The 12,563-nt window shown below is 39.8% G+C and overlaps 1 protein-coding gene across 5 annotated transcripts in view; it reads right to left on the bottom strand.

The window, feature by feature from the left end:
* Positions 1-3,548: 3,548 nt before the first annotated feature.
* The window catches only part of ARL14EPL (ADP ribosylation factor like GTPase 14 effector protein like), a 29,872-nt gene continuing 20,857 nt past the window's right edge, over positions 3,549-12,563 (bottom strand). For 2 of the 5 annotated variants that reach the window (XM_057538912.1, XM_057538902.1), the window contains exons 2-5: positions 8,975-9,093; positions 8,622-8,726; positions 6,899-7,038; positions 3,549-4,241 (exon numbers count right to left, since the gene is read on the bottom strand). In XM_057538912.1, coding sequence (XP_057394895.1) covers positions 4,019-4,241; positions 6,899-7,038; positions 8,622-8,717 — 459 coding nt within the window. In that variant the 5' untranslated portion in view covers positions 8,718-8,726; positions 8,975-9,093 and the 3' untranslated portion in view covers positions 3,549-4,018. Of the gene's footprint in view, positions 4,242-6,898; positions 7,039-8,621; positions 8,727-8,974; positions 11,222-12,563 lie in introns of those variants that run through there. The other 3 variants (XM_057538913.1, XM_057538923.1, XM_007192125.2) reach the window with 2 other exon arrangements.

Here is a 12,563-nt window from a genome sequence, read left to right as displayed (position 1 = left end):
CACTTTGCCTCTTGCTGAATTCTTTCTGCGCTGAGACTGGAGCTCCTTGGAGCCCCCCCCAGAACGCCACCTAGTGGTATCAGACGTACTTTTTTCCATTTCTTTCGGTAAGTACAGGTTAAAAGGTTAGACATGATAAATAAAACATAAGATGACTCTGAAAAATAGAGAGAGGAAGGCGGACAGGATAGGGACCTTGGATATGAGGAATGACACAGTTTAAGTAGCCTGGGTTTTCTTTCTACTTTATGTATCCTAGGTTAAAAAATTTTTTTTTCTTACCCATTGTATCCTTGGCACCTAGTAAAGTAGCTGGCAGATAGGAGGTGCTTGATGAATGAATGAACAAATGAATGGTCACTAAGTAGTATATCTATTAAGCATTCAGGGCCATTGAATTCACTGTCAAAGGAAAACAAAGTCAGTCTCTGATCTCTTTGAATTTATTATATCTGACCTAAGCATCGGCCAATTTTAAAAGAAGCATACAAAGTGTGGCGGGAAATTCTTCTGAAACTACAAACTATAAACACAAAATAAACTGCTCGTTAGACATGAATAGTGATGATAAGAGAGTCATATCCCTTGCACAGAGTGAAAAAAAATTATTATGGAAAAAGCAGAATTTCAGAAAATCTGTGAATATGAAAAAGAATATTCCAAATCTAGGATTAAAATATAGATTATGGAAAAGAAACAAAGTATGAAAACTGCTTTGGCTAGATAATATATTTGGAGTACTGTTCGAACTAACCTGAAAATTGTAGTCTGCGGTTATAGACACCACAGAGAATGAAGGAAAAAGAAACAGTAGAAGGGGAAAAAGCAAGATGTAGGGATATTCTTTTAATTATTTTATGCAAGATGTAAGCTAACGTAAAGCACTCAATGCCTAGCATATACTGTGTCCATAAATACTAGACAATCAAGAAATCCACACATCAATGGCACCTGCTAGCAGAACCACTTTGCTGTGTTTCCGGGGGGCACTGGAGGCAGTGCAGCCCATGTGAAAGGCACCCCTGGACATGTGCAGCCAATAGCCTGCGTAGCCAAACACTGCAGACCTGCTCACGTAAGTGTTTACGTTTCCGAGGCATTATAGAACTGCAATCCATGATAGCCACAAAATATCCAAGTTGGCAGTGTTCACTTTCCAGGAAAAGCAAATAAATATATAAAGGAGAGCTTAAATGATTTTTCTATGAGCTAGCATCCCAAGGTTCATACCTGTAATGGATCCAGGATACTGTATTGGGGGGGCGGGGGCGGGAGGTGCCTAAGGATTCTCTCAGACGCTGTATGGATTCTTTCTCTTACAAATCAGACTCAGATAAAGTATTCTGCAAATTGATGTGATACGGCATCCCACTTGTAAATCCTTGTGTAAAGGATTACTGAGTGACTTGTTTAAATCCTTCAGTAAATAACAGTTTATATTTAAACAACCTTCTGTGAAATAGCTTTCCTTGCAATTTCTATACATATTCATGAAGACACACTGTCAACATTGAAAGAAAGATAGCCACGCAGAAAGAGAAAAAAATCCGATAAAAAAAAAAAATCCGATTACACTAAGACAATTTCCTTAATGTAATCAGATAGTACAGCTATATTCCTTGTTAATCTGAATTTAGTTCAAATAACTAAAGAGCTTTGTTCACTTTGTGATAGAACTAGACACTTACAAAATAAATTTCTGACAATTCACATAAATTTATTTTTGCAAGAATCATTTTAGTGCAGGAGCCTTTTTAAAAATGAATTGAATTGGCAGTAGATCAAGATGAAATACACTGGTTTATAAAAAAGGACTTCATCAAAGGTTTTACTAGGTTTCCATAAAAGTAGTATGAGGTGTCTGCTTAATAAATATGTGAATTTATTTTATTTTTTGCTTTACTTGGAAAACTTACCAACGTAATTTGCCAACACATGTTTTAAATGAGATCATTTTAAATCAGATCCTCTCATCTAATGTTTAAGACAGTAGGAGGAGACAAAAGGGAAATACACTTTAATGTCAATTTGCCTGATTATTCTTTAATATGAAAATAAGACAGCTATGATAAGGCAGTGTTTCTCAAACTTACCTGATCATGAGACCTACTTGGGGGTGCTTGTTTTAAAGTATGGATTCCCAGGCCTAGAGGTTCTGACTCCTGAAGTTTGGGATGGAGCTCAGGAATGCATACTATTAAAAGCACCTGGATGAGCTTTACAATCAGGCCAATTAGGGACATACTTGGTGTCATGGAAAGAACACTGACCTAGTCTTAGGGTTCAAAACACCAAGGTTGCCAGGGCTTCTGTTTGTCCTTAACAGAGTCATTTGAATCTCACTGGGTCCAAATTTCCTCAGCTGTAAGAAAAACAAACAAAACAACAACAACAAGACTGTTTTTAGTCTATAAACCCCATGAAGACCAGGACCAGCTGAGTTTTACTCACAGCTCCATCCCCGAGCCTGGCACAGAACAGCCTCTTGGTTATTATTTGTTGACAGATCACTAGTTAGACAACCTGTAAGATTCCTTTTCAACTTTAAAATTATATGATTCTAAAATAAATAAGTAAAGAAACAATTCACTTGGTCAGTCATTTACAAAACAACAATTATTCTCAAAACAAAATATAATATAAACCAAAAAAGGCTCCTACTCCTTTGGTCTCAGGGCTGTGCACTCCTGATGAAGCACTTCAAAGGATCTGACTTGGGTAATTTGATTTCTTCCTCCCAGGGCTGTGATGGTTAAAGGTAGTGAATTGGAAACATGTAGCACAAAGTTGAGTCTGGAAAACTCAGTAAATTCTGTGAAAAACAGAGTCAGTTCTCCTGCTGCACATACAGGAATAGTGCCCTCACAGCATGCCTTGCAGGATTTTTGTTACTTTAGTCCCAAAACATACTGTCAAGTAACAAGTCTAGAATTATCAGGAACCTTCCCCTGCATGCGGATTGTGCAGTAATAAGTGCTTTTGAAACTGATTAGGCAGGAAAAAAAACTAACATTTCAAGTCCCCACACCAGTGGCAACAACATCACCTGGGAAATAAAATTCTTGACCCCTGCCCCAGACCTAATCAGAAACTCTGGGGGTGGGGCAGAAAAATCTACCATACAACCAGTCTTCCAGGTGATTCTGATGTACACTGAAGGATGAGAACCACTGAGTTAGGGTAAACAGGACTCCTAAAAACAAATTCAAAGAAGGCTCTGTGGAAGTTTCTATAAACCTCCTACAATGTATCGGAATTGAAAAAGACCACATCATGTATCTAGTCAACTAGGTATCAGTGCACTCAATTAGCCAACACACAACAATGTGCTTTCATATAATAACTTAAGTTTCCTCCTTTTGAAAAAATATTCTGAAATACTAATCCTGAAATAAAAAACAATGTAAACCACTGGCTTTTAGGATATTCCAGTCCTAATGTTTCCATTTCATAAATAAAATACAAGTTTTTAATAAAAATATTGCCAAGTATTACATTTCATTTTAATATTATTAAAATATCAACAATAAAAAAATGAGACTGTGGGTATGCACGCCAAGTCACAAGGTTTTGGTTTTTTTAAGCCAAATAACAATTCTGATTTAGAACTAGTGATGTGTAAGATTCTAAGGGGAACTAGCTATTATAAACGTATGATTCTATGTTCTATGTCACGACAAGCTCCCAGCTACAGAATTCTGAAGATCTTCAGACTCCATTTCCTAAGATACCAGCAAAGAGGAAAGGGATTTTTAATCTGAGACCAAAGTAGCGATGCAGGTGTCGGTGCTGATATCCATCTATAGGCACTCTCTTGGGTTACAAGGAGAGGAATTTGAGAGGTCACAGCAGGAAGGTTAGAGAAGGATGGCCCATTCCACACTGTTCTATGGCTTCGCAGAACATGAGTCTTAAGTACATTTTTTTAAAACATTTTCCCCCAGCCCTAAAATTCACCCAAGAGAAAGAGGTTGCCTTAAATGTAAAGAAGAAACCGATCAGCCCACAAGGGCAGCTCCTAGTCAGGAACGTTGAAGGGCAGCGTGCTGATGACCTCCCCAGACTCAGTGACGATGGCGTCGTAGACCCAGCGGCGGTTGCAGCGGCATTCAGGGCCACACTTGTTGGAGTTACACTTGGGGCAGGGATAGAAGCAGCCCAGGCAGTTCTTCTCCAGGCAATCGCACAGGTCAGCATCGTTGCAGATAAGCCTGCCGCTTTTGTCGTACTTCTTCAGAACTCTGCAAAGGAAAAGAATGACACTAACAGGACAGTGCAGTTTTCCTTAACATTGAGAATAGATTCTTGTGTAGCAATCTTCCTAAGTAGGCTCCCTTTACTCTGAGGAAGCAGTACCCTAAAGATGACCCAGCAACACTTCAGAATGCTATTAGGCAACATGTCCTGGGAAATTCAGTCAATATGCACCAATTACCAAGGCAGTCAGGGTTGTCACCTAGAGTAAGGCTTCATTTTTTCCAGCATGCTGGGGAATGTAGTATCCCACCTAAACAAATTTTGAGGAGTAGCTGATTAAAGGCTATTAAAATTTCCTTCTACAATTTTTTACTTAAAAATATAACCATCCTTGATGGAATTTCCCCTGATAAATTACATCCATTTTTCCTTTCTTAAGAAAAAGCACTATATACAGCTGAAACTAACACAACATTGTAAATCAACTATACTTCAATTAAAAAAAAAGAGAGAGAAAAGAAGAAGCACTACAGTGAATACAGTCACATTTTGAATGACTCAAGATAAGCATTGGAACTGTGCGTTACTATACCAATATCATTAAAAGCAAAAACAAGCAAACTGAAAATTCCTCTACTAATAGTCTCCTCATGCCACTGCTTCTGCCCCTTTCTGATTCTGTTTTTTTACCCGGTGTGGGGGGCAGAAGGTGTCATAAACTCTGAGCGACGGCAGGAAGTTCTGTACCAGTGAGTACACCGTGCTTTGTGCCCCGACACTGCCCCTGTCAGCCTCTACAAGTCCAGGAAGCGAAAGGCTTTCACCAGGACTCTGCCACCTTCTCAAAACCAAACCGTCTTGAAATAAATCCTTCAGTACTGAGCTGCTTGAAACCCTGAGAACGACAAAAGTACCTGTGTAGAGCCTGTATCCATTAGGACCAGTTGAAGTCAGAAAAGGCTGTGAAGTTACGACCTTCTGCACCCTTGGCCCCCAAGCAGGCGTAACACCTCCTTCCCTTCCTGTTAGGTAATGCTGTTCCATCCTCTTCCCTCTCCCAATAAAGCGGGGAAGGTTAAGGATCATTATGCAGACTTGCCTGATTATCTCACTGGAGCAGGACAGCCTTTCCGATGAGGATTTACATTTGAAGCACTTCATCTGAAGCATGAGAGCTCCTACACCCACCAGGAAATGCAGGTGTCAACACACAAGGAGATGTGAAATCTATGATGGGAATGATGGGAATGGGGCGTCATGCAGCCAACGGAGAGCCCAGGTCAGACTCTGTCCTTCTCCCTGTGCCTTCACCCAGATACTCCCTGTCTTTACTCAGACATCAAGACACAAATCTTACAGTTTCCTGCCCATCTGATGCTATATTCTATATAGTTCCGAGCTATCATATGTACGTAAAGTGTACAAAACATACATGCAGAGATAAAGAATAAAACACACTTCCACGTATCCACTGCCCAGCTTAATAAAGGGGTGTTGCGCCTTTGACACCCTCTTCGTGCTCCATCCATTGCATCCCTCCACTCGGCCAAAAGGAACCGCACCTTGATATCATAAAAATCATCTCCTTGTTTTACTTTTCATTATGCCATAGGTGTATGTATCTCCAAGCGCACCGCATTTTCCCTTCTGTAATTTGCTTTTTTAATTCTACATCATGATTTGAGATTCATCCATGGTGGCACATGTAGCTGTATTCAGATATTTTCACATCTATATGTAGTCCACTGTACAAATATACCAGCTACTTAACTTTTCCATTATGGGTGGGCGTTGGGGTTATTACTATTTTATTTTCTTTGCCATTGCAGGGATGCTATGAATTTCTTGAACACGTCTCCTATTGTACATGTATGAGTTTCTCCAGGATATACACCCAGGAGTGAGTATGTTAGGTCATAAGGTACATAGGTAATGCCAAGCTGTTTTAAAACAGAGGCTGTGCTATTTTACACTTCATTCATGTCCCATAGCTTCATCAACAGTGATACCAGAAGACTGAACTCTTTGCCCATCTGGTCGGGGGGCACTTCCCCATACTGTACCAATGAATAAGGTTTAGCGTCCTGAGTGTTCACTAGCCTTTTCTTCTATGAAATGCCTGTTCATTGTTGGGTTCGTTTTTCTCTTAGGATGTTTATCTTTTTCTTATTGATTCATATATATTTTAGATACTGATCTTTTAGATCATAAATAACTTCTCCCACCTTGTGATTTGTCTCTCATTATTTTTAGAGTGTCTTTTAAAGGGCATAAACTCTTAATTTTAATGTAGTCAAATATATCAACCTTTTCCTTGATGGTCTGCTTAATTTATGCCTCTGGTGTGCTAGCAATAATTGAATTTATGATACTTCTGTGCCCATCTGATACTTGAATTCATTCCCATGGTTATATTATTTCTCCTTCTAATGCACATCTTTCGTACTTTTAATCATCTCTCCTACTACAGCCATTACTCTAGTGCAAGGACTTCTGAAGCCTGTTTTTAAAAAACTGATGCCTAGTTGGGGATTATAGTCTATTTCTTGAAATTGCTAACTTCCAGACATAAGGGGTGATACTGTACTTTAGAAAATACATTTTTAAATAATAAAAAAGTGGCAACATTTAATTGCTTTGTCAAGGAGAATTCATGCATTTTGTAGTCCCACAGATTAAATATAATAAATCATGATCTTACTTGTACTTTACAGAAAAATACTCATTCATCTTTGACATTCGTGCTTTCTTTTTCTGCTGCCTTGTTTCAGGATTAAAGTCTGCTACCTGTGGTCCGGGATTTTGAAATGCCAAGCATTTTAACTGTCGCTCTATCTGTTGCTATGAAACAAATAAACAAATAAAATGTATTAGTAGTAAGAACTAGATAATTTTATCTGCTTTACACAGCATCAAAATGAAGTTTCTGTAACTTTTACCATAATGGCATGAAAGCTTAGTTGTTTTAGCTAGAGTAATAAACAATTTAATCAGATTAAGTTTCAAAAGATGATGTAAAATTTTTCAAATTAGGTCATTCTTTCTGAATAAACAAATACATAGTGTAAAACTATGTATAATAAAAAAATAAAAAACAATCAAGGGGGAACAGAAGAATTCCCTTTATACCTGCAAAACACCCCTTGGCTTCTCAAATCTGCTGGGGATGAAAGTCAGAATTACCATTTTATGGTGGATAATGACAAGGGAGTAAAAGCCCTTCCGCCCAGGTAAAGTATCTCAAAACACAGTGAGAACACACAGTACACACAACCCTCCCCTTCAGCGCTCTACGGCATCTCAGCACTCACTGCCCTGGGAGCGTGGACCCCATCAGGGCTCTGATGCAGAATGCAGCCACCTGAAGGATCCCCTCTCAGTCAAAACCAGATTGCAACAAGAAAACCTGGCTTGAATGACAAAATAGCGTGTTAGTGGAAATGTTCACAAGTCTCTGTTTTGGGATATTTATAATTCGAAATTAAATGGGGCCTAATTGGAAAGACAAGCAATAAAGATACTTCAATCAGTCCTGATAATTAATTTTGAACATGCAGCACATATGTCAGAAGTGAAGGGAATGCTCCTCTGAAGGATTTTAGAAGAAAATAATCTGAGTGGCCCCAAAACACTTAGGCTAACACATATATGAAATACTACATTTCGAAACCAAAGGGAAACGTTCAGTGTATGAATTTCAAGGTAACAAATTAGTAACAGAATCTCAGGCTTTTCTGCAGTTTCTTTAGCTTAATAATAGTCTAGTCAGTCTAAAATAATATAGGTATGTTTCTTTAAAATTTCATTTTGGTTTGTGTGTATGGGTTTGTTTTACAAACAACCTTATGAAATGATTCTGTATTTAGGTATAGCTGCGCAATAAACACAACTTAGCATGATCTACTATTATTCTCAGTAGCAAAGCAAGAGTTTAGATGCCTCTGTTCAGATCTTGACTCTGCCACTTGTTACTGGAGTGCTTTGAGCAAGTTCCTACTTCTTCTAAGCTTCAGTTTCTCCTTTTGCAAAATGGGTTAACAACAGTATCTTGTGATAAGGGTTAGGTGAATGAACATATACCAAGCTTTAGAACAGGTACTAGCATATCATGGGGAAAAAAACCCCAAGGATTTGTTAAATAAAAATATTTGACCATATTCTCTACAAATTTTCTACTCCAAGGGTAGGATTTTATTGCACAGGACTCTGGGTACTGAGAGGCACAGAGGAGATAGGTAAGATGAGACCAGCTTCATGAAAGTGGGGTGAAGACGAGGAGAAGCCCCATTAGCACTAAGGGGCAGAGATCCTTCCTGTGGAATCCTGATGGGGCCTACCTTCCCACCCAAATCTGGGGCATCTCAGAGATCCCCAAGTTGCGAACTCCCCAAATACCATGGAATCATAGTATCCACGAGCCATACCAGTTGCTTCTGTCCGATTTGACAGTTTTTCTCAGGAGAACTTTGACCTGCATGTCTCTCTTGCGTGGAATTGTTTTTTTCTGATTGTTCACTCATTTCCGATCACTAAAAAAAGTAATTGGAGAAAAGTAAAACACATTAATATCACATATCCCAAGTAACTTAATCCTGTGACTTTCCTGCTCTCTCCCTACATCTTACTTTCTTTGAAACCCAGACTTACTAGAAAAGCCATTTGCTCCCCTGGTTTCCTTTTTTTGACCACTCACTCTTAAATCCTGCATCTGACTCCGCCCAGAACACTTTACTGATGCTCTTCTCAGCCTGGTGTTCCATGAGCAAACCAACTGTACCTTTTACAGTTCTTAGCATCAGGGACCTCGCTGGAGCAGGCGACCCTGGGACCAGCCACTCCTGCTCAGGAGGACTAGGAATTCTTAGACTTCCATTCTTCCCCCTTTACACTTACTCCCTTGAAAGAGAATAAGACACGTTAATGTCGTAGTACATCCCCAGTAACTTTGTGAAAACATTCTCCGCTCCCATGGTTTCATTATAACCTTTTCAGAAATCATTGCCCAGGATGCCTCTGAAAGCTCCAACCTCCTCAACCAAGTTTTCTGGCAAATTTCTAACACAACTTGTGCTAAATGGATGCCATCAGTTTTCCATAAAACTCAGCTGCTTAAATGCCTGTAATTTACTTTTAAATACTTCTATATGTATATACATACACACACACATACAAGATGCGTGCGTGTGTGTGTGTGTCAGGTGAAGCTAACACAGGTTGACAATCACAAATGCACAGTCCAGGCTGCTCTGCAGTGTTCTGCCAGAAAGGACCACGATCCAGAGGAGGCTTCCGCAGCCCTGCTGCCTCTCCCGTCTCTCGTCAACTACCTGTGCTGAGTGCAGGGCGCTGTTTCTACCAAAGGACCTGAGCAGTTAGGCTTGACCAGTTCATCTGGCACCGCCGCTCTGCCTGCCAACTGGAAATTCCAATTCCACCAAGGCCTCTCCATTCTCCCTATGTCTAGGGCCGCTAGACATGGATTGTTTACTCTTCTGTATCCTCCGCTCCAGTTCCCAACATTAGGTTAGGAAGACGTGTTGATTTTTCTTTCCTAACATTCCTAACACTGATTCTTCCTTTCCATTCTGTATCAGGGAGAAGCCACCCTAAAGATAGCAGTAGTAGTAGTCATGGTAGTAATAGTAGTAGTAGTACCTTACCCTTGACCAAGATGGGCTTATCGTTCCCCTCAGTTTGACTAAACTTCAGCCTTCTCCTGACTCTTTGCCTTGACCTCCCTTTTCTTAGATCCTTTACTTCAGAAAACATGTCATCGTAAATTCTTTCTCTGCTCCATTGAGATGTAAATCTTCTCCCAGCCTCGGCCAGTTTTATAACCCCAGAAGGTCTTTCTCAAGGACTAGGAGCCATCCCTTTGAAATGCAATCAGCCAGAAAGACTGGGTTCCTATTTGCCAGTCTCTGTGGGAAGGCAGAAGCCTAACTTGCTAATTGGTGGATTGGTGAGTGCCAATTAGCAAACACAAGTGACCTAATCACAGAGAAAAACATTTGCAAGCTCAGGAATTACTCAATGTGCCCAACACATCCCAGGGATCAATCTCTCCCCTAAAGTCCTCTAGTATTTTATTCCCACCTTTTATTTCAGTGGAGTTGAGCTCAGACTGAGTTCTGGCTTTCCTTCCCTATGATAGCCTTGAATAAAATCTACTTTGCCTGTTTCACTTGATCTGGTGCAGTTTTTGCTTTGACACTGTCACATGCAATTTCACATCTGATCAGCCAAACATTCCCAGGGAGCATTTTCCAAGCTGTCTGGAGATAAAATCACATGGAGCTATTTTAAAAATGATAAATTCCCTGTCAAATGCCAGCCCTACTGGGGTTATCATTTGCAGAGGAAAATCGTGGTGATCTGTATAATTAATAAGTTCTCCAGGTGAATCCTATCCATAGGCAATTATGGGAGATATTAGGATAGGTATAATTTTCTTCATCCAGTTTTGCCATCTGATCCTAAAACTATTGCCCATAATTTCTTCCTACCCCAAATTTATCCAAAACATTGTGGTCATGTTGATATTCCTAAACCAGAAATGTCTTTATCTTATTCCTATGAAAAGACTTCCGTGACTCCCCTCTGTCAAAAACATCCCACATCCCTGGTGTATCAGTGAAGGTTCATCACAACCGACTCCAGCAATGTGTCTAGGCTCACCTCCCTGCATTCCTTACCTTGGGCCAAAGCTACTGACCTCCCCGCTCCTGTTACCATCCCCCCATCTCTTACCCAGCTCATTCCTTCCCCTTTGAACTCTGGTTTATCTCTCTGCTCCAAGAAGCCTCCCCATCTCTCTGATCCTCCAAGATTCCTTTCTCTCTTGGGCTCTGTTTGAAGCTTCCTCAAGAAAATTGCCCCCAGCGGGGCCCTAAACCTTCTAGCTTCTTCATGTAACAAATTTTCTTCCACATGGGAATAGATATGACTTTATGATCATCTTTGCAAGCAAGAAAATCTTCTGAAAGAGCATCCATTTAACTGCATTAGGAGAAATGAATATTTTATGCAAATCCTCCACCCAAGATGCCTTTGGTTAAGTCCTTCATGAAATAAATGTAGGTCTCCAAATATAGATTTGGGGGAAAACTTACTCGTATTTATTCATATTCTGAATAAAGCAAATGGAAATTATAGTAGAATTTCACCAGGGCCTGAAATTGTAATTGGATTTTATTAGGAACCCAAAATATCTGTCCTAGGAAAAGTAATAAAATGGTTCAGAACTCCCTTTTTCCCCTGCTTGGCATTTCCCAGGCAGGGGTTCTTAACCAGGGAAGGAAAGCAGGGGGCCCTTGAACTTGGATGAATAAAGAACACATATTTATTTTCACTAAACTCTAACTGAAATTCTGGCATTGCCTTTTATTATAAGGCAACCAACAAACCACAATAGTCTGCATAGCACTTTTGACCGATGTTTTTATAACCCATTACAGTTGTTGTAGATATGTCAAAACGTTATTGACGCTCATCTTCAAAATGATGGTAGTTCTTAGACCTGCCGCTAGATCTTATTTGATGCGTTGATAATAAAACATATATCACCATCATAACTTGTTTTTAACATTTTGGTAAGTGTATTTCAATATAATTGGTTTCCTTTGTAACCTTACAGATTTTATTTTATATGATTAAAAACATCATTCTGAAAAAAAAAATCATCCTGAGAAATGGTCCATAGATGTAACAGCTGACCAAAGGAGTCCATGACACACAAAAATAAGATTAAGAACCCTTGCAAAGAGGCAGGGAGAACCTACTGCTGCCACCTTATTGATCATGGTGATGAGAAACAACTGTTCCTGGCTGTAGAAGATGCTCATTTTCAAGGATAGGGCTGGAAGCAACATGGGTATATCCTGGGGAATTGCATTTAATGAAACACAAAGTGTATGACATCAAATTAACCAGCTCTCTGTTTTGTCCTAACGTATGTCAGATTGCCTGTAAAAATCCACAATATAGTCTAGCCCAAAGAGAAGCGGCTCACCCAAGTGGCAGACATAACACAGACTCCAAGAGCAGCCGTCCTTAAAGTATGGCCCAAGGATGGGGCAACAGTTTAGCACCAGGCTTGGGCCAGAATGGATGTCAACCACTTCACTGGGTACATTGGATAGTTTAGCTGATGTTTTTCTCCAGAGCAAGACTATCTATCTGGAGGAAGCAGTTCACTGATTTCCGTTCTGGCCCAACCTTGATTCACCATGAACAGGAACTTTGAGTAGCACTGGAGTGCATTTTGGCTGTGACACTCATCTTCCTTCTGTGGTTAGTTCAACTTTCACGTGCAAGTTCCTACCTCTATTAGCAATTTAGCTCTGGAAGCAGTCTTATACCTTTCT

The sequence above is a fragment of the Balaenoptera acutorostrata genome, chromosome 2, assembly GCF_949987535.1.
Source record: "Balaenoptera acutorostrata chromosome 2, mBalAcu1.1, whole genome shotgun sequence".
NCBI lineage: Eukaryota > Metazoa > Chordata > Mammalia > Artiodactyla > Balaenopteridae > Balaenoptera > Balaenoptera acutorostrata.
Note: the sequence above shows the minus strand (reverse complement) of the source record. Positions and strands in the feature narration are given on the sequence as shown.